General features: G+C 36.1%; 1 protein-coding gene across 1 annotated transcript in view; it reads left to right on the top strand.

Moving 5' to 3' along the window:
* The window catches only part of TENM2 (teneurin transmembrane protein 2), a 1,175,329-nt gene that overhangs the window by 391,384 nt on the left and 760,829 nt on the right, over positions 1-23,116 (top strand). Inside the window, exon 6 of the mRNA XM_039877364.1 lies at positions 7,561-7,836. Coding sequence (XP_039733298.1) covers positions 7,561-7,836 — 276 coding nt within the window. The remainder of the gene's footprint in view (positions 1-7,560; positions 7,837-23,116) is intronic.

Here is a 23,116-nt window from a genome sequence, read left to right on the forward strand (position 1 = left end):
ACATAAGCATCATAATAGCTATAATTAGTTGTGTAGTTACTCTGTGGCAGGCAGCATTTTAAGTATTTTTACCTGCCTTATTTAATTTGATGCTCACAATAAGCCTGTGAAGGTAGGTGCTACTTTTTATGTCCATTTTACGAATGAGTAAATGTAGACTCATCAGGAGTAATTAATTCTAAAAATATAGGTCAACGAGTATTTTTAAAACAGACACTGGAACTCTCTCTTTAACCCTAGACTACAGTGACTATTTTATAGGGCTGCTGCTTGAATTAATTGGAAAACTATATAGAAGCATATAAGACAGTGCCTGGCACACTATGAAGTCCTCAGTAGATGTAATCTAATCTAGTAGCCCTTCTCAAACATAGGACAGCTAGACCATTGCAGCAAATTCGCTATTTTCTCTCTCTTTTTTTTTCCCCCCCGGTTAAAAATATTGTTTGGATAGGTAAAGTCTCACATGATCAGATACATACCCTTACAATGCTATTTCACAGGATGAGAGATTGGTACAGTTTTTAGCACTGGAATTGATTTTTAATCTTGTTGGAATTTTTATCAGTAGAAAAGAGTCTCCAGCAAGCTAGATTACTGGACGTTTCATTTCCATTTGTGATTTGGCAGTTGTTCAGCAGAACCTTTTGTTGTGTCTGCTTTGTGGTTTTTCAACTTGGGCTTCATTCAGGTTGGAACGTGAAAATGCCACCATGTCAGAAGAGACTGCCACACTCATCTTTCTCCTTGACGTTACAAAGCTTACAGAGAAACCAAGAATATTGGAATCTCTCGTCTTCACTAGCCATTTTGGTGTTTCTTTAATTTGGAATGTGTTTATTTACATCAGAATGATTCTAGTTACAAATTATAAGAGTTGTGACACATCAGACATTCATATAGAGAGTAAATAATTTAAAGTTTAAAGCATCAAAATATCAACATTTTAGGTTCTGCACATAAAAGAACATTTTTGAAATATAAATATCTGACTTAAATTTTTATGAATAATAATGCATGTACATCTATTCTGTAATTTTACGCCACAGAATTTTTTGTGAACAGTTTTGTCAACTTTTAGGAAAATACCTGAATGTGTAAAATCAGGTGAACTTTAGAAGGGCATTAAGAGAGAGTTTATATGAACAATTTTAGTATACACAAGCATAAAACATTAGCATTCATAAGTAGTTCCTTCAGTGACTTTCAAAATTGTTATTATTGTATATACAAATAAGTAGATTTTAGATTTGTATGAAAATAATGTTTTAGGTAATGGCGGTAATTGTTCTGGACTCATTTTGTGTGGCTCATACATATTTATAATTGCTCAAAATTGAAATAGAAGATATTAATATTGAATATAACAAAACGATTTGGTGATATATTTTGATTAATCAAACAAAAATCAAAGTTATATGTTGTCATTTATAATTGCTACTTTTTTTGGTAACTTTCTATTTTGCAGAAGTTTAAGGCATTAAGTCAAATTACTTCACGTACTGTGATAAAAAGAACTACAGCATTATAGTTTATACCCTTTTCTTAAATACCTGTTTGAAAAATTTGGAGTTGATATTCATTTCTGTCTTTAAAATGTAGACTCTAACATTTGCTCAAGAAAAGTGACCCGTGTTTATTTACAAAGATTCTCTTTTTCTTAGGATAAATGATCCTAGAAAAAGGCCACTTTAAAAAAGGAATCAGTGTTCGGAAAGAACCAAAATTATATGTTAAAACATAAAAATAATTCATTGCAACTTTATTTTGAAAAAAGAATTTATTATCGAGTATATTTTATTTTATGCTTAATACAATTTATCATTTCAGCTATAATTATTCAAAAGGACAAAGAATAACAATTTGTATGGGAGTATAATATACACTTTATAGCAAAATTATGACTGCACAATATTATATCATTTACTTTAGACTTGAGTTTGGCAGCATGGTCAGAGTCATTTTTTGCAAAAAAAAAAATGTATATTTGATGGATTCATTAATTTTCCTAAGGGCCTCTCATTAACCTTTTATTTAAATAATTATCATTTCTCATTCAAGTTGAGATTTTGTTTTTGGTCCTTGGTCTGATGAGTGATTTTTTTTTTTTTTTTTTTTTGTGTCCTGGCCATTTGAAGTATTATTTGAAACTCCAGATCTTATTTAAATCTCCTGTTTTAGCAGCCCTCTTCTGACACCAAGCCAGTGGGAAAAGGGGGACACTGAGGCTTGACCACAGGGTGCAAGTGGAAGTCCCAGCTGGCTCTTCACCTGGATTACCTGATAAGGCGGGGGGATGGGGCAGAGTGGGGAGGGTGCTGTCATGCTGCTGGGCGGAGTTGTGTTTTCAAACTCCCCACTAGGGCTCTGCAGGTACCAACCTAGTTCAGAAAAGGAAAGGCGCCCTCAGAACACTTGCCCATGAGTCTTCCAGCGGTAGCGAAATCAGATATCTTGGGCAGCCTCCTGTGACAGCGGCGAGGTGGGAGTAGGGAGGTGCTTCAGGACCACTGGGTGGGGATGGAAGTCCAGGATGCTCTCATGGCCTCCAGCGACACGTTGTGCAGGAGTCAGACAGGCTTGTTCTCACCGGATGAGGATGAGTTCCTGCTCACCGCTGGGCGTCTTTGATTCCACCCTGATATGTTTGTGGATTTGGGGGCGGGGGCCCCTCATGCAGCGGACTTGACTTTGGACTTATTTTGTCTGCTCCCATTGGCGTTTCCAATTTACTAATTCTCCAGCACTGGGTCTGGGATATATGAGGCGAAAAGAAAATCCAAGGAACTCGCCACCATGTCCCTCCTCAGACTCCAGTAGTTCTGTCTTCTCAACAACTTCTAGGCTCTTTTTATGTGTGGATTTTATTTGTACTGTCAAGGGTTTTTAGCTGTACTTAGTGGGAGGGATAGAAAAAAGTGGAAAATTCCATCTTGGTCTGAAACCAGAAATCTGTCAAATCATCTTCTGAAGAATTCATTATCATGCCAACATCTATGTTTGTTTTCTCTTAATAGCTTAATTCTGATGGATTTTGGTTAGATCTCACATTAGCACCATATTACTTTGTAGTTCCAGCAACTAATTGATGACATAGACACTGATATGGTGGTTGATAGGAAAAGAGATACTAGTAGTGAGTAGAGATGGGAGGGGATTTATTTTATAAGTGATTTTTAGTGACTGTTTTCATGTTTGCTCACCTATGTAAAATTTCTTCTCTTAAATTCAGAGGACTCATCCCGTGAACATTTAACTAATAAAAGTGTTCTATGTTGTATTCCGCCATTACTACAGTTAACTTTTTTCTTCCTGCCCTCATGGTAGAAAATTCGTTCAAATGCTGACATTTTCAGTGCTATTTGTATTCCCTGGTATTACCATGACGTGATAATTCTGACTTAGCGACATATGTGCTTCTCCTAGTTAAAGGTTATTTGAAAGTGTGAGAAGTTGTTAAAAACTTAGAAAATAAAGCCATGATCACAATGCACTGACATATCCTTCCTTTGAATCACATCCCCAAATAAAGTTAGTTGGCCAAAGGACGACTCTTGATACCTGTTGCAAAATTTCTCTCTAAAAAAGTTTTGGAGAGGATCTGGGTTATCCTCAGGTTATGACCAAGAAAAAGACAAAGCAAAAGGGAATTATCAAGAGAGTTATTTTTAAAGATTTCTATTCTGCTATCCTGATCACCTGATAGTTTTCAGACATTAACATCCTCTCCCATCACCTTCAGTTATTCTACAACTCCATGATATAAACATCAATTTTTTATACTCATTCATCTATAAAAACAACTCGCCTTGATAACATTAATATGGGGCCACACTGGGCTATTTATTGGCAATAGGCATTAAAACATACCTGAGATGAAATGAGTTTGACACATTGTCTTCATCTACCTTAATCAGTGATATCAAGGATATCGGAAGCAGATAGAGGGTAAACATCTCTTTTACAATTACTGAAATAGTGTGCTTCTTTTTATTGTTCTGCAAGATAATAAAGAAAGAATGAAATGATGACTACTTTCCACTAGAGACCTTAGCTTGGAGAATTACACAATGACTAGTCTCTTTCTTTCATTCAAAGCTGCCATGGAGCTTAATAAAGACTCAATTATACAAGATGAATTAAAGCAAAATCAGTCTTCTATCAATGAGCAAAGTAAGTGCAAACAATACGTTGGCATACTATTAAAATTCCCCTGTATATTTACATGATGAGCTGTAAGATGAACTACATGAAAAATTTTGTCTGAAGTAAATTCACATAGAAAAATGTTTGGGAAACTGAAAAGGATGTGATGACTTCTCCATGGATTAAATGTCCAGTCCCTCAAAGTCATGAATCTACTGCTAGATGGACGTCCGCTGGGCAAGCTGTGAAAGGGTAAAGGTAGGGCCACCAGATGACCTATTCCCTGGCATTACCATGACATGATAATTCTGACTTAGCAATATATGTGCTTCCTGTCCTTTTCCTATGTAGTATTTATTACTGTATGGATTGTAGTTTGTTTATGTGATTCTTTGATTAATGTCACTTTCCTGATTCAACTATAAATACCATGCACTGTATTTTTATAAGGCTCCCTGTTATACCCCCAATGACCAGCACAACACCAGGAACAATAAATATCCATTGAATGATTTAATAAATGTTAGACCAGTTTTTTCTTTCTACTGTGTATATGGCTCACCTGTTTCATATCTTAAACCAGTGAACTTAGGAAAGGCTTGGTCCAGAATATGTCCCAGGCACTTAGAATGATGTTCCTATTTTTTGGGTCAGTTAAGAACAAAAAGATACCAAACTAGGAATTGTGAGACATGGATGGCATTGAGAAGGAGTGATCCTATTGGAAGAGGAAGAGGAGGTGTTTAAAAGGTAACGTTTCTGAGGAAACAATTCTGTTTTTAGAGGAAAACCTGCCTTTCTAGAAGCCAGTGTGAACTTATTTACTTTTTTTATGCTGAATTCAGTGCAGGACCTCTGATTTTCTTCACAATGTTGTTCGTTTGTGACTTTAGGTCCGTAAGCTCCAAGTCGAAACTTTTGAAATATGCTTCTTTTCTTTTCTAACATTTATGGTTACTTAAAAATTGTATGCAAATTTTAACTGATTTGTGATCATCTCATTTGGTTTAAAAGAAAAATAATGTATTAATTTCTCATCTTTAAATAAATTTGATAACTAACGAAAGGACACTATATTTATTCAATGGCTTCCCATGGCCTGGGCTTACTGCCTATTACTGCTAGTACCCAGACAGAAAGCACATGAGATGCTCTGAAAACTGAGGCTTCCTTTCCTCTCACAGATGTTTTCCTTTCCCAAGGAGGTTTTTGAAGCTAGTTCCAGATAATGAGATGTGGGGAAACCGTCAGGAAAGTTGCCTTAATACATAAACACTCCATTTCAAATGGAATCATATAGCTAAAAATCCCCACATGTGGAATAAAAGCATGTATGTTTAATTTGGCTCGTTTTCATTTATGGTAGGGAAAGGAAGCAATATATTTCATGACTGTCTAGAACAAACATGAGCCCTAAAGACGAGAAGGAAGAATACTAGCATTCAACAACTTTTTTTTTTCATTTACTTAAGAATGTGGAAAGCAACAATAGAGAGAAAAGTATTATAGCATCAAATCTACATATTAACTCAATACCTTTAGTTTGCAGACTACTGAAAGTGCAATACACATTTTAACGTACAATTATGAGACAGGTATCCAAACTGGAACAGAGTATGCTGGGCAGAGAATTTCAGACAGCGTGACAAAGTAGGCCCAGGGAATAAACGGCAGCACTTAGAACTGTGCTGATGGCAGTGAGGACGTCCCTCTTCCCTGCGCAGGGGATAGGAAGTCATCCCGTGCCCACAGGACTGTGTGCTTGGGTTAGCTCCCCAATGAGTAGGCTTCAGTCTGCAGAGACAATTATGTCTAGAACTGGGTTTGATTCCATTGCCACAGCCAGATACAGCTGTGGAAGTTCAGTGCGCAGTGAGAAAAGGAAAGTCAGACCTCAGAATAAAAATACGTGCCTGTTACAAATTGAAGTCACACTAGGTTCATATGCACAGTGATTTGGTGCTTTTTAAAAATAAAAGCCGAGAAATGATATCATGTATGTGGAATATCATAGAGTGCGAAGTTTATCGTGAGCTTGCAGACATGAGTGACAGGGAGCGATTCTCATATAATCATTATACATAGAGTGAGTAATCTCATGGTTCTGATGTTGTTTATACAGTTTTCTTTACTTACAGTAGTGCATTTCTTCACTGCGTCTTGTTATTGTCTGTATGTTGGTTAAAGACAGAAAAACAGCTTTATATGTCAATAAATGGAGTGTACCACATGATTCCATCTAATTTGCATTGAAGCCTTAAAATGTTTTGTTTTTTGTTTTGTTTTTTCGGTTTTTTTTTTTTTTTTTGAGAACCTGAATGGTAAAGCACACAAATAGAGCATTCACTATGCAAAAATGTCGCCAAGTTGGTTTTTGATTGAGACCATTTTACATTGTAGAAAGAGCACAGGCTTGGGTTCTGTGGATTAGAGGTGAATCCTGGACCAGCCACACTCCCAAGTGTGACCTTGGACACATTTTTTAACCTCTTGTTCTCCTAAAACCACACACCCACACGCACTCATATTCACTGTTCATTGGTGAAACCTCGTGTTAGCAAGGTGAAATTGTTTGATATCACTTAAAAACAAAAGGACTAACTCTTCATCCATAGGATACTGATTTAATTAAATATATAACTCATTTAAAAAAACAGTTTGGTATATAGACACACAGTTATCCTGAGAAGACACACAGTTATCCTGAGAAGAATTTAAGAGATTGATGCCAAGATTTTACAAATGGGAACAGTGAGGCTCAAAGAGTAAAAGACTTGCACAGTGAGACCAGTGGAAAGTTAGGACTGGTACCAGGTCTCCTGGCCACCACTCACATTTATTGGAGGATTAAGGTTCTTTGGCATGAAGACACACTGCTCAAGATCAGATCCAGGTTTTGCTACAATCTAGATGTGTGACCTTGGGTAAGTCACTTAAATTCTCTGTTCCTCTGTCACCTTATTTATAGAATGATTGCGATAGTATTATCTTCTTTCTAAAATTGTTATAAAATTTAAAATAAAAGTTGTAAAATAAAAAAATACCTGGAGCAAAGTAAGTGCTCAGTATATGTTAGGTATTATTCTAAATTCAGCGTTTTTTGTTTTTTTGCTTTTTAGCTACATGGTGCCACCTGGACAACAGTAAATGCTTAAAATTTTTAAAAATAAAACCTGAGCATTTTGTCCTAGGATGAAAATTAATCTTAGACGCTTACTTTTTTGTTCTCAAATTTACCCCGATATCCTAAATACTCTTGTGCAAGACCTCGTCCTATATATACCGTGGCAAATCTTGCCAATTTTTTTTTTTTTTTTTGATGGGAAAAGTGTCTGTTTGCTTTCTGGAAGAATGAAATTTAGCTATAGAAAGCATGTCACAGCTTTTAATCAGTCCCTCTTGCTGTCACCCTAGGAACTAACTTCACGCTTGCTGAGCTGGGAATCTGCGAGCCCTCCCCACACCGCAGCGGCTACTGCTCCGACATGGGCATCCTTCACCAGGGCTACTCTCTGAGCACAGGGTCCGACGCTGACTCGGATACAGAGGGAGGGGTGTCTCCAGAACACGCCATCAGACTCTGGGGGAGAGGGATAAAATCCAGGCGCAGCTCCGGCCTGTCCAGCCGTGAGAACTCGGCCCTTACCTTGACCGATTCTGACAACGACAATAAGTCAGATGATGAGAACGGTAGGCCTGCTTCTTAAATACCTTTGAATGTTCTGGGTACTGCGCAGTGTTGGGCTTGGGACGTTTTATTTTATTTTATTTTATTTTTAATAAAGAGGCATCTAAAACCATTCATTTTTCTTTTAAATTGACTTCGTCTACTCAGTCTGAGCTGGGGGAAAATAAACCAGCCAACCTCAAGTGCTTAAGAAATGAGAAGAGAATTTTAAAATCTCTTTTTGATGATAACACAGTAGCCAGGTATAGTCAGTGGGTCTTATTAGCAAGTAAATTACATTGCAAAAGTGGAAACTTGATAAACTATGACCTATACCTAGAAAATGTCCTCTCTCCACAAGTTTCTAGGTCTTTGTATTGATTTCCCCTTCCCAGTTAATGGCAACCTGGGTTATTTTTTTTCATGAAGATCTCTTAAGAATGCTACCTTATCTTAGACTTTCATTTCCAGGCGGCAATGCCTCATATCCGTATTGAAGATCAAACTTGGAGCAGATACTCTGGAGTTTAATAATGACAAATAGGAAGAGACTTGTCTTCAAAAAAGTGTTCTCTTATATGTTTACTTTTCTCCTTGGTACCTGTGTAGGTTAATGGCTCCCCACATCTTCTATCACAAATCACTATTGCTTATCCATCAGCTTTGTAGATAGGTTTTAATGAAACTTTGAAAATTAAATGCTTCCGATCATTAAGCAGTAAATATAGGGAAGCCTAAGAAAGTCATTAAAGAGATAAGGTGCTTATTTGTGGATTTCTGAGAGACTCAGAACTGTGTTTAGTCAAAAACGTTTTTAAAAGACAAATTGCATTAGCTACAGTTGATTTATGAAGAAAACATCAAATGCTATGTGGGTTGTTATGAATATATTGTGTGTTTGCTAAAAAGAATTACCATTAAAATGTTTACAAATAGATCAGTTAAAGATGTTTATATAAATATTATAAACTCCTACTAGAGCAGCTTTAAGTATTTTCTTGCATTTAAAAAAAGAAAAAGAAATTTGCAGGCATACAGCTTGTTGTGAATGCAAAAGCATAGCTAAATATTAAATCTCAAAACTGTTGAAAATACATCATTTCCTAGGTAAGTTGCATAAATTTAAAAAGATGTCACTTTGTTGCATTTAAAGTTATGTTTAATTCTGAAATAATTTATTCTACAGTGGGGACAAGGGTATGCGTCTTATGCCTTCGTTCGTGTAGCTAATCAAGGTGTGCTCTCAAGGAAAAATCTGCACTTGACTCCTTTTGAATTTTAACAGAATTCTGACACTTGGCACATACAACACTCTATGATGCTTAGTTGATAGGAAATTACTTTCAGAAGTTTTCTTAAAGGCATACATTGAATTCATTTACCGATGTACTTTTTTTAACTTCATTGTGTGTCAGATAGGATCATACATGGAGGCAGTTTGATGGCCTAATAAATAAAATCACTTACACTCCAAGAACTTAAGGAACATTTTAAACAAGGTGTGTCAGGAGATCTTCCACATTTGGTATTCTCATTGGTCTCATGGGAACCATCTACACAGAATTATTTATATGTATTTATAGAGTCTGCACCCTGTCTTTTTAAAACTATATCCATCTTTAAAAACTCAACTAATAAGGGGAGGTTTCCAGTGAAGCAAAGGGAGCAAAAATACTTGCCTTAAATTTACCTAGAACTATTATGGATGGTAGAACTTTATAATTCATGGTGTATTTGGTAGACCAGTAGTCGTCTCCTTTTTCCAACATTATTTGAAACATCACATTTGAGCAATTTTCACCTTGAAGGAGCCTATATAAATACCTACGTACTGATAAGAAATACAACCTTAGATACAGCATCTCATTTTTTTTTTCTATAATGCTAGTTATAATGTAGTCAGAATCGCATGACGAAAAATAGAAGCACTAAACAACTCTTTCATGCCCGCATCTGGCAGAGCACAAAGGAGATACCGAAGCCAGAGTCCAAGGTTTGGTGATAGATGGTTATTTTAAAATGTACATTTAGAATGTGTTTCCTTTTCTCTTCTTAAGATTCTTCAGTAGTTCCCATATTCAAAAGAGGTACATAATGCACGTTCTGTTGTCATTTGGAGCCAGAAATAAAAATGAGAAATTTTACACGTCACATCATAAACTTTTAAGAAAATAAAAAGTGAGGAACGAGCTATTCTGCAGGCCGAGGTGTTAACTTCAGTCGACTTCTTGCTCTTTCCTTTTGACAAAGTCTGTTTAGCTCACAGAGAAATCAATGTGTTTTCACATCACTGATTCTATGAAGTTGGGGGATGTATTATCATATAGATTGACAGTTGCCCCACTGGTTTCACACCACGGCATGGACACTTGCGAAGCCATCATTAATTTCCTCACACTCGTACCCCGCAATGGCTTCCTCCATAATAAACACTCTGTCCTTCAGAACTAGATCAATAACCTTTTAGGTATGCCTCTCTTGAACAGGAAGTAACAAGAATCTATGCTTTGAAAAAAGAAGCACTCCGATTTCATTTTAGATTTTAAGGATACGTGCTCATACAATGAATCTTTTCTTTGGATCCCATACCTTTTTAAATTTCATTTTTATGGTAGGATCTTGGGGGTACATAGAGTTTCACAGTGCTTATTTAAAATTTTCTCTATTGTGTTTTGCTAAATATAGGTAGAAAGTGAAAACATCTCAAAACCACCTTCTCTCTCTATAGTATGGAATATGTATCCAACCTTCAAACGAACGTAATAAAACTCCCAACTGCCAACAGTTCTTCTTGCATGCTGCTGTGACAAAGACGACCTACTAGAAACTTGTAGGTCCTGTTAAGCTGAACACAGAGGAATTTTTCTTTTTTTTCAGCATGGACATTTTAGAATTATCACCACTTACAGCTCTGAGTCCTTCACTCACTGTATGACCATCACGTTAACATTGTGCTGGCTCGGGTGGCTTTAAACAGACAAAACCCTCGGGTTCTGGTTATTTTATCTGGTTTTTAACTCTGTCTTTGAGTTAACAATGGCTTAGTTAGAAATGGCAATGAGAGCTGACAACAGCCGGGCTGTTTTTACCACTATGAAATTTGACTGCATCTACAGAAAGGGCTTTTCCAGTGACTTCAAATTAAAATCATTCCTTTTTTTGAGTAATAAATGTCCCACTTAAAATATATCCTCTCCGAGGCCCTTGGTATCACCCGAGTTAGAAGAAAATGGGGCAGTCACTAATACACAAGAATAACTAATTGCCTTCTTAAAAATGCAGAATAGCACACACTGTAAAAAAAATCTGGTCTATGTACTCTTGAGTCCCTTAGGCAGTTTCTTCACCTTGGGGACTTTAAAATATCCTTGAGTTTTTCTTTTCCCCACAGCATAACTCTAGTTTCAGTTATTTTATTGGAAATGCAGAAAGAAAAAGGAAAAAGACAAAGAAAATGAGCTTGGCTCTGGGATAGGAAGCCAAAAATTACAGAAAACTAAATCTGGCCTTGGTTAAAGCTTTAAAAAAAATTATCCTATCCTTCCCCTCTCCGATTCCACCCAAAGTAAATAAGGACAATGTTCATTTTCATCTGTTGTCAATTGGGAAATTTATAATTCTCATAATGTACTTTGAGGTTGAAAATATAAATGTTGGGTTAATTCCATTGCATTTCACAAAATGCATTTATAAAACAGGCCGGCTCTCGGCACATAATGGATTTGTGTAAAGTGTATTTGTGGAACACAGATTCTATTAGATTGTGAGTCCTCTTGGCAGAGGTCTGCAGTGTTCGTGTCTCCTCGGAAGGGCTTGAGCACACCCGCGTACTCGCTGCATGTTAATTGAGACATGAGGCATGAACTCTGAGGGGAGGGAGCATCTTCCTTAGAACCAGGGACAGTGTCTGCAGGTTGTTAACTGCCAACCACATCGCGTTCATTTGTCATATGAGGTAAGTTTTTTCCTTTCTCTTCCAAAAGCGCCACCTCAGAAAATTTCACAACAGAGTGCCCTGTAAGTAAACACATCCAAGACCTTCTGCGGGTTTCTTTCTCCGCCCCACGCTGTTACTCTTACACACTCTTAAACTTATTTTGTGTCTCATAATCCCCTGTACGCTTTTCTTCTCCCCCGCCCTACATTTAAAAGTTACAGAAAATGCCTAGAATGATGTAAAACTTACTGTAGATGCACCAGATAATTATATCCCAGGGCTCATAATTTTGCTCTTAAAGTCAGAGTAAGAATAATAAGAGAGTTGGCTACAAAAATCATATAGTAATATTTGACTGTACTTTTGATATTGACACGGGGATGATTTTTTTCTCCAAATTCTATGGAAAAACTTCCACATAACCTAAAGAAAATGTCTCGATTCCTTAAAAAACATGAAAGGAAACAAAACAAACTTCAAATCCATGTTGGTGACAATGATTTCAAACTGTGTTTTTAAGCTTTATTTTTTTATACATGCAAATTTGAAAGAGCAACATTTATAAAGAAGAATGTAAATTGAGTATGGATTGAAAAAAAAGACATGAGAACAAAATGTCACAGGTTCTCAGTCTTGTCTGTTCCGAAATTAAAAGATGATTTGATTTTAATAACTCTGACTGAATTCTCTAAAACTGCAGATATTAGAAGCTGTGGAGGCACCTGATTTTACAAGAAGTTTATTATCCCTTTTTGTAAAATTATTAGTAGGTGTCCTAAATATATCATTATCACAATGCTAAAATACAGTTGTTAATATAGAACAGACAAAATTTAGAAATATCACATTGTCAAATAGCTTAATACATAAGCAAGGAAAAGGTTGATGTTTTACAAACAAACCTGTATGAGACTTCAGTGATTTAGGTTTTTGGCAAATTAAGCAATACTTACATTAAAGTAGAACAGAATACTAGAAGGACTGTCAAAGTATGTGCCCGATTCCAGTGCTACGCGTTCCAGATTATAAACTTTAGTGTCACGGTTCTCAGTTATTTATATATTTCTTCCTTTCCTTTGGTGATTTCTTTCATGTTTGTCAGTGCTCCCAGGGGCTATCAAGCAATGGCCCCATTCAATAAATACAATAAATAAAATGAAGCACTAAGCCTTCCTTTTGGCAGGGCCAGCCTGATTATTACATATGTAATCTCCAGGCCTTTGGGGAGACATTGGGCTTGGTGGATAATCATTTGGTTTTAAGCTGCTGAGTTCCTGATATCTGTACTTTCACTTCAGTTAAGTAGCAAAGACGGTAAATGAGTGAGAGGCAAAATGTTTTTGTCAGTCACGACTGGAAGCCTCTTCACTCAGAAAACTCTTTAACTTTTTTGCTTACCGTCCAGCCACTTTTTAGTTTAGTTGTTGTTTGTCAAGGATCAAATTAAATTTCCATTTGGGGGAGAGATGTAATCAATTATTAAGGCCATAAATAAAATGAGTTAAAGCTAAGGAAGTTGACAGTATAAATTTTCTACAGACAGCTGAATCAGGATGAATTTGAGCAGAAAATAACAGCAAATTCAAAAGGGATTGAAAAGAGCATATGAGAAGCAATGAGACATTTCACTGTCCCGTTCTGAAATTGAGATGCCATTGAGTGCAAAGAGGAAAGTTGAAGTGATAGATTTGTAAATAGGATAGAAATTGTGAATGTGTAGGTGTTATGCATACATGCTTATCCATAAGGGCAAAACCATTACTTGTGATTTAATGCTGAATATTATTTAGTACCAGCTGAAACCACTGCCTAGAAAATTGTCCTTCGTGGTTTCCCTGAACTCAGTTTGAGGAATATTAGAGTCAAAGGTGGACGTAGGAGATCGATGGAATAGTCAGTAAAAATGGGGGTCGCGAGCTATCGTTTATGAGTTGTTCACTTGGTCAATGAAGTGTCTACAAAATTAGACATAAACCAACATTTTAAAAGTGGGAGATTTCATATTAGAAATATGTACTTTTGGCTTCTCTTGAAATATTAAAGACCCGGTAATACTTGTTCCTCCAGGGACCGATTGGGTTAGAAATAATACCTGTAATGTTTCTATTTGGGCCCATGTCATCTGAGTCACCTGAGCTTCCATTACGTGGCTCCTCTTATTTTTAAGGTCTGCCATAGCCTTTGTGGGCACTTGAGTTATCAACCTTGACCTACATCCAAACTTTAGGAAAATCAAGAGATACTAAAATTGATAAAAATAGCTGAAAACCAGCAATTTTAGTTTAAGTTAACATGTGTTTAGAGTAGTTGTTACATCTTTTTATAAGTTTGACTCATCTGTAAAATGAGCTTAATTTTTCTAGAACAAATTTAAAATAGTTTTAAGGATAAACTAAACTAAAATAAAATGAAATCACGGAAAAATAAGTTTAATTTGGAATTTAGTAAAGTAATTATGTATGTTAGAGGAAATTGTAAAGGGGTGATATGCCATGACCATCTTCTAAAGCAGGTGCCCTGAAGTACTGAAAAATTAGTCAGGATCTTTGATTTTAACACATATTTAAAGCAATTTTAATGTGAAGGCATCTAGGTGGACTTTTAGGAAATAAATTTTCAAAACTTTAGCTACTTGAGCAGATCGAGGACTTTGGGGGAGAAAGCCATTTAAAGATGAGAACAATGACTTTGTGCTAATTTTTGTCCAGTTTCGGTCAGGCAAGTGGTTTACGGAGTCTGTTGCATTGAAGTGGAAGACAGTAGAGCAAAGGCTAGAAGAGGAAAATGCAGTGAAATTCAAAGACTCTAGCACCCCAAGAGAGAAAGATCTGGAGTCGCGCCGGGGAAAATGCTGAGCTGGGAACAAGTGAGAGCCAGAAACGGTGCTCCACAAACTGAGACGTGCACCTCTACAAGTGGATAAGGAGGATACCCAAGCATTATTCAGGGAAGGCGCTCATTCACAGTGCAATACACACCCAGTTCTCTTCGCATCCTAAGGATATTCATGAAGGAGAAATGATAATTGAAATACAAGCATGTTTACTAATGGAAGGAACTGAAATATTTGAGTTGGTGTTCTTTGGAACTTCCATTCATGGAGGTTTATACTGGCCCAAAGGGAATTAAAAAGATCAACACGACAGCAATATTTCTGCTTTCGTTAAACATAAAAGGGATGGGGGGAGGGCATGGATTTACATGGAGAGAGCTAGGCACAAGAAGAGGTTTGAAAAGTATTTCTTTATAATGTATTTAATGCAAGAAATACACTATTATACAATTCCTGGCTGAAAAGGATCTTTGAAATAAATTTAAAAAAGAAAATTGGCATTTGAAAGCAAATGCATATCGCTTAGGTGTGCATATTTTAATACGTATATATAATGCCGATAAAACTATGTTGTTTTATTTAGCATTGGCGAAAAGTAGTTAAGTCATCTCAGATGAGGAGATACTTTAATTTGGAGGGTGCTTATTTTATTTCTGAAAAGATTTAAGAAGCGGCTGCTTGATGCTCAGCATTATAGAAAGCCTTTCTGTGTGTCTCTCTGTATGTGGATCTGCGCTGTATGTGTATTGGAGGAGGGGGCATTTGGAAGGAGGGATGTCATTGAGAGGGATAGATATCAAGAAGTAGAAATTAATCAAGTTCAAGGCAGATGGTAACATAAAGCCATATATGAAAATGCCAAAATGAGGACTGTACACATGACGCAGTGCACAGTTTTAGGGGGAGGAGAGGAGAGGTGCCTGTGCTGAACTTGTCTTCACTTGAACTCCGTTAGTCATTTTTAAAGCCTCACACCACTGCTCCAGTTATGCTGTTCCACCCATGTAAATCAGAATACACGTAAAAAGGCCACTGTCTCTCAATTCTCTCATGAGAACTCTTGCTTCTGGGAAGCCCTGAACCAGTTTGAGTCATCAAAAAAGTAATATTTGATTTGATTGGGGGGCTGATTTCTTAAAATATAAAATATATTCTTCTATGTCCTCCCTTCCCAACATTGATCTCATCCCCTAGAATTGTATCTGCCCCTGTAACACCCTGCATCCACGAGGACTGATCACCCCATTTGTGAAGTCGTCTATCATTTCATTTTACTTTTTTGTGAAGATTAGTGGGGTCATGTTTCAAAAATATGACTTTAACATCACAATTTACTGGGACGAAGAAAAAAAGTGAAAACTTCTGTTTAAATTTACTTTTCTTCTCTTTATATTTTTAAAATTTCTATTCTTGAGTATGTTTTATAGTGCATGTAATATATTAGTTATCTGTATACATACATGTAATAGATTACATAAATGCAGAAATGTGTAGATTGGAGGTCTGTCCAAGAGTTTTATATTTATATACGTATATAACAAAATGTTAAGTGACCATTGTTTTAGACATTTTTTTTCTCAGCAGACAAAAGAAGTCTAAGCAACCAGGCTCTTCTCATAATATTTAGATAATCTTGTGGCAGCCTATTAAGTTGTCTTTCCTGTTGCTCATAGCTATCTGTACCGATCATCCCTTCGTATTTTTATAAATAATTCCTATTTTCTTCTCTCGATTCCATGTGTCAACTTTCACTTCTTATATGGATAGATGAAAATATTTACTTCATTGTTTATTGAAGAAAGCAAGTACCCCTATACATGTACAGAGAATGTCCTGTCTATTCTCAAAAGAGAAATAAGGAAATAAGCGTTGTATACGTCAGCAGACTGGAATAGTAAGAGCAGCTCTGAGGAGACAGAGTTTCAATTAGGTTGTAAATGAGGCTTAGGGTTTATATAGTGGGAATAAGATCTGATAGATATTTCAAATGAGGGAAAACCAATGTGTATGGTGGTTGAAGAATGAGGAGGTGATGCAAAGATTATAATGATTATTCAGGAACATTCTCTTCCAAAACAAAATCCACCTCTAATCAGACTAATAGGAACATAGTGATTTCACTAGACAGCAGCAGATACAAAACAATAAGAGGCTTAGGAACCTGATGACTTAGAGCCTTGCTTTTCATGCTAAGAAATTATGGTCTGACCAAGAAGAATTGGAGAAGTACTAAGTCTATTTTAGAAGAAACTGTTATACTTTAGGAAACTTCCGATTAAAGCACACAGACACACACACACAGACACACACGGACACACACACGGGCACACACATGTGCACACACATTTGCACAGAGGGAGAAGCCATAATCCAGGTGGGAGGACCCAAGAAAACTCGAGACTACGAAGAGCTGTGCTCCCTGACTTTTCAGTAGGAGAAATTAACCACTGACTAGCGTATCAACATTGACTACTTGTAATTAAGATATTAAAATTTGAAAAGCATCTAATTTGAAGCTCATTGAGTACAGGGAATGTTCCTTACAGAGTAATCTATTATTACACTTACCATACAGTGTTAGAATAAATGGACTCAAGAGTTTATACTAATCACATGATTAAATAATGAAATAGCATCAAATACTGCTATGTACAGGAAAACAGGTCATAACATTATTTTTAAAGGAGCAGCTAGTGTGTCATAGGTGAACATTGCCTAGACTTACTTCACATTGATTAACTAACTGTTTCTTGAAGATTTTTCCTGTTTCTACATCCTTCTCGCCCTTTTGGTGTCATATTCTCAAGCAATTTGTTTAAGTTCTGTAAAGATCGTTCTCTCTTCTCATTCCTAATCTTTTCTATTTTTATCCCTCTTTTTTTAAAATCTGACTTGAAAGAGATATATTTACTTCATTTCAATTCTTCTATTTGTCTTTATTTTTTACTTTATTTTTTTCAATCTTACTATGTTCCTCTTTTACAATGCTCTCATTTTAACTTTTTGAGTATATATTTTTTCCTAACACTTGAAAGTGTACATTAAGTTTTTTCAGCATTTATTTAGTAAGTAAATATATTCACCAGGTTCCATAGGATTTGATACAAAGTGGTATCTTTTTTGCTTTTCTAAATAGTCTTAGTCATCTGGACTCTCAAAATAAAACAGAATCCTTATGCTACCAATTTTCACTTTAGTATTAATAATTGCTAAAAAAAAAAAAAAGGCTGTTTTTTAATTGTTAATTCTTTATGATGTCCAAAGTAAGATATATAATATATAACATTAACACATGTTAATATATAATATATGTATATGTAAATATGCATATGTGTAAGCTATATAACATAAGTATAAAAGTATATCTAAAACATATGAAAATATGCAAGGGTGTGTATGATACACACACACACACACACACACACACACACACAGAGTAAAAGCTTGAAGAAGAATAGAAATCACCTGTAAACTTGACAACAGAAATAACCATGGTTAATATTTTGGTGCATGTTTTTTTTCAGTCTGTGTGCTTATGTATGTATGTGTGTGTGCAATATAAATATTTTTACAGAAGTTGACATCATGGTTTACAAGCCCTATGTAGCTATATTTTTTTTCAGAAAATATAAACATTTCCCCATGGCATTAAATGTTTTCTGCAATAGTTAAGGAGTTCATAATATTTCTTTAGCATAAGACAGTCCCTTGATTTCCTTTCATTGGACATTTAACTTATTTTTACTTCTGAAGCATTAAAGAACAGTGTGGTGAATCAACTCTTTATAGCTAAATTTCTGTGCACGTTCCTATTTTTTTTAATGATAAATTTCAAGAAGATTGAAGACATACATTGTTATGCAGAATTGTAATTCTCTTCAACCAATTTTCTATAGGAAAATTTACACTTGCACCAGCACTGTGTGAGAGAGACTGGCACACACATTCGTGCTCAGGAGTCACTGAAAAATATTTCAATATTTTTTTTATTTATCGATGAAGATATTTTTATTCTGGTTTTTATTTATGAATAAGAGTGAAGCTGAGCAGCTTCCCATGTGTTTATTGTCTATTTGTATTTATTATTTTGTTATTTTTATGTCTTCTTTAGATAAGAAGATAGAATTATTCTTCTCATTTTTGAGTTTATAGTAACTTTTTACAATGCCTACATGATCCCAGAGTAAATCCCGTTGTGTTTTATTTATACAAATGGCTCGAAATGTTCATTTACAGGTGTGAAAATCACTTGTCCACATTCTCAAAATCATGAGAATATTTTCTGTAAGAGAGAACACCATATATATATGAAATGAGAGAGGGAGGGAGAGAGAAACAAAGAAAAAAACAGTATGGACCTGGAGATCTCAGAAATTCATTTAATCCATCAGGCTCAAAAACTGGAAAATGGTTTAAAATGGTTGCATTAACCAAAACCTAAAGCTCGCTTTGAGTTGGGTAGGGAATTTTTTATATAGTAAATATTTCAGCTGTTGTTCAGAATGCAGGACTTTATTTCAGATTAATTTATAACAAACCAAGGATAGAATTGTATTCCACATGATGAAAGGAAATTCACATCTGCTAAGACAATCTGCGAAGCACCTTGAGGAGAGAGAATCAAGTAAATGATGTATTAAATATTCTTAAAACTTCCTCTATCTGCGGTGCCTTTGATTCAATGAGGATAGTAATCATAAACACAGTGGTATCCCAGCTATTGGTATTTTTACAAAATAAGTAGTGCTGCATGTAAGATAAATATCTCAGTACATAAAGAAATGCTCTGAAAATAATCACGTGGAAGCAATTACTATTATAATAAGCATGTGCTTCTGCTAATAGTGTTGCTTAATAATTGATGTTATAGAAAAAAAAACGAGTAGAAAAAGTTCTATATATTCTGGGGCATTCTCTTGTACATTCAGAACCGAAAAGACCCTAGTGAAATGCAGAACAATTAAGAGAATACAGGCCGTCTTCCACTTCCGCTGATATACACTTATGGCTTCGCACAACAAGGCACAATGGGGAGGCAGGAAGTACGCAAATCAGCTTAATCTGTCCCTCTGTGGTGTTTCAGGCCCTCCACAATATAGTCCAATTTTATGTTTTTAGCCCTTGCTCCCACTTCTCCTCTAAATGTATTTTCAGCTCCAATCCAACTGGGCTACTTACTTTTTCCAGAGCATATTCTTTTCTCCTCTGTGTCTTTGTTTAGCCTATACCCCTTGCTTTCATTGTTAGCCCCACACCCACCCGTCCATCACATTCCCATCTCGTGTTAAAGAATTCTTGAAGATGCCTGGATGTCCATTCCGATCTCTCTACCTGTGAACTCCCATTCCTTGGAATTCCTTAGCATTTTATTTAGCATCGATTTCTTTGGGAACTTAGGGGAAATGCTGTAGCCATCACCAAGGTAGAAAAGTAAGTGATTTGAGATGTATTTTGAAAATAGAATATACGGAACTTGGTAACGGTTTGAAGGTAGGAGCTGATGAAAAAAAAAGCAACCAAGGATTTTCAATTTCAGCAATTGAATGAATTCCTAAGTACTAAGATGGGGAGGACTTAGAAAGGATAGGGCTTGGGTTTAGAGGCTGACCAAGATTTCAAGTTTGTACAGTGTTAAGTAGCCGGAGACATCCAAGTAGAAAGAGAACATAGATAGTTGCATAATTATTGAGAATGGAACCTCAAGGAGAGATCTGAACTGGAGGCATCAATTTGAGAATCAACAGCTTAACAGTGATCTATAATATATGCCCACAGAAATAAATGAACTCACACAAGCAGAAAAATAAGGAATAGTGGAGGGCCAGCAGCAAACTATGAATACTCTTTAAATGTTGGGTAGAGGAGAGGGAACACTCAAAAGAGACTGAAAACATATTTTTGGCTTGAACATAATAGTTCTGTATTTATTTTATGTGATTTTCATTAGGGCTCCTAATGACTTCTAGTTCTGGTATGGTTGCATAATCTCTCAATTCAAAAATGTTCTGTTTATTTTCTCTTTGTGTCTCTGCTGCCTCAATTAAAGGGAGCAAAACTGAATGAGCTTTTACAGAGGAAAGAGAGAAAGAAATTAATTTATAAATGGATAGTGGCCCCAAAACATAAATAAATCAGATCGGCTTTCTCATATGACTGGTAAATTGATCTCTAGGGCAATTTCAAAATGTATTGACGAGTGGCAACACCATTTAACTATAAACTTTTGCTGCATTCAAAATATTTATTGAGTACCTACTATGTATTATGCTTAGGATATATCTGTGAACAAACTAGAAAAGATCCCTACCCTCTTATGACTTAGATTGTACTTGGAAAAAGAGAAAGTGAAAAATGAACACGTAGAAAAGAAAGAACGAAAGAGAGCGGGAGGGAAGGAAAGAGAGAAAGAAAAGAATGAAAAAGAAAGGAAGGAAGGGAGCAAAGGAAGGAAGAAAGGGGTTGGGAGAAAGAAAGAAGGACAAAAAAAAACTCAGAAAGTGATCAATGCTATGAAAAAAAAGCAGAGAGCGAAGGTAGTTGAGAGTATGTGATTGTAGCTTTGCAGTTTTAAATGGGATGAGGATGACAGTGGAAGCTTAACTGAAAAGCTGACATTTTAACAGACAAAAACTTAAGGAAAGCAAGGAAATTAGTTGTGAAATAAAACTGACAAGCGTATTTCTGGGGGTCTGATGTCCCAGGCAGATGGAAGAGCTAGTGCAGAGACTTTAGGAATATTCCTGGTGGATTTGAGGAAGTCGATGTGATTGTAGCAGAAGACAAGTTGAGAATAATAGGACAGGAGGTCAAAGAGGTAGAAGTGGAACCAGATCATGTAGGACATTATAGAGAATTTAAAATTATAGTCTTCGTTCTGAGAGAAATGGATATCAATGCAGGTATTTTAAGAGTGAAACGGTCTGAATTCCCATTTAAAAATATCACTCTGGCTATTGTGTTTAGAATAAAGTACAAGAAGCCATGGTGGGAGACCAGTTAGGAGGCTATCGTAGTAACCAAGACAAGAAGTGACAGTGTCTAGGACCAGTAGAGGTGGTGATAAACGTCTGACAATATATTTTGAAGGTAGAAGTAGTAATATTTCAAGATGTATTGGCTGAGAAGCATATGGAAAAGAAACACCAAAGATGACTTCCAAGTCCTTTGCCTATTTTTTAATGGGGTTATCTATGGTTTTGTCTATTAAGTTATAGGAGTCCTTTTTATATTTTGGACATTAACCCTTATCAGATATATAATTTTCAAATATTCTCTCCCATTCCATTGGTTGCCTTTTCATTATGTTGATAGTTCCTTTGCTGGACAGAAATTTTTTAAGCTGGAGAGAGAACAAACCAATGAGCTAGGGGCATGGGGAATGACAAGAAGATAATTTCATGCCTTCTAAAGGAAAACTCTGTGTGTGTGTGTGTGTGTGTGTGTGTTTGTGTATGTGTGTGTATGTTTTCAGTATAATAGGGCACATGGCAGTATTCCTGCTGAAATACTAGGTTAAGAAAGAGGGATGACTGTACATTGAAGATACAGGAATGACAGTTTGATCTTATATACCTTTATTTGCTTTTCTGAAATATGTATACAAAAAAGTAGACTCAAAACACAACTCAGGGTCATTTTCTCAAGGATCCATCAAGTGGTCTTAGTGCTTTAAAAATATTAAAAGTTTCTATCACTGTCACTCCTAGGAAAACCATGTCTATATTCATAGGTTCTTTCAACTTCTAATTTGTTCCTGTAAAAATAAAAAACAGGTATAAAGAAAATACAAGAATGATGTACACTCTGTGCGCTATGATGGTGCAGCATATTATTGGAGGAGGTTGGAGGTTTAGGAGAAACCTCCAACCTCCTCCAATAATATGCTGCACCATCAGGTCTAGAGACCTAAATTCTTTCCCCAGCTCTGCCACAAATAGCTGCATGGCTGAGGAAGACAGACCTAATCTTTCACTAGATGCCAATATCATTATTTGTGATGGGAACTCATTGGAGAAAGAATAGCATATCTATCAAGTGCAGGGATCTTAGAGTCAAAGAGAAATGGGTTTGAGCCCTAGCTCTGTCCACTATCGTCCCTTCGGGTTACTACTAAGCTGTCAAAACCATTGTTTCTTCTGGAAATTGGGGATAGCACCTGTACTTCTCCCTTATTCTTGTGCTTATTAAATGAGATGAGGTATATCAAACAGTTTGCAGATCTCCTGGTACATGGTAAACACTTCTTGATTGTTTTCGCATTATCGTTTTCAAACTACTTGTCTTCGTTGCCATATTTAATCAATTTAGAATGCTTTTAAAGCTTATAGATTTATCACATGCAAGTGATTCAGCATGATTTCTGGTGCCTCCTTCATAACCATTGGCTATCAGGTGCTCGGGCAGAAATGTTAATCCCTGTCCTTGCATTGATCCTGCAGTAACAGCGATGGCGACTGTATCGTTTTTACTGAGAGGGGCCGTCCTCTTTTTCTGGGAACCCATCATAAGTGGGAGCGCTGCCTCATGTTTCAAT

Source organism: Pteropus medius, unplaced genomic scaffold (assembly GCF_902729225.1).
Source record: "Pteropus medius unplaced genomic scaffold, Ma_sr-lr_union100, whole genome shotgun sequence".
Classification (NCBI taxonomy): Eukaryota; Metazoa; Chordata; class Mammalia; order Chiroptera; family Pteropodidae; genus Pteropus; species Pteropus medius.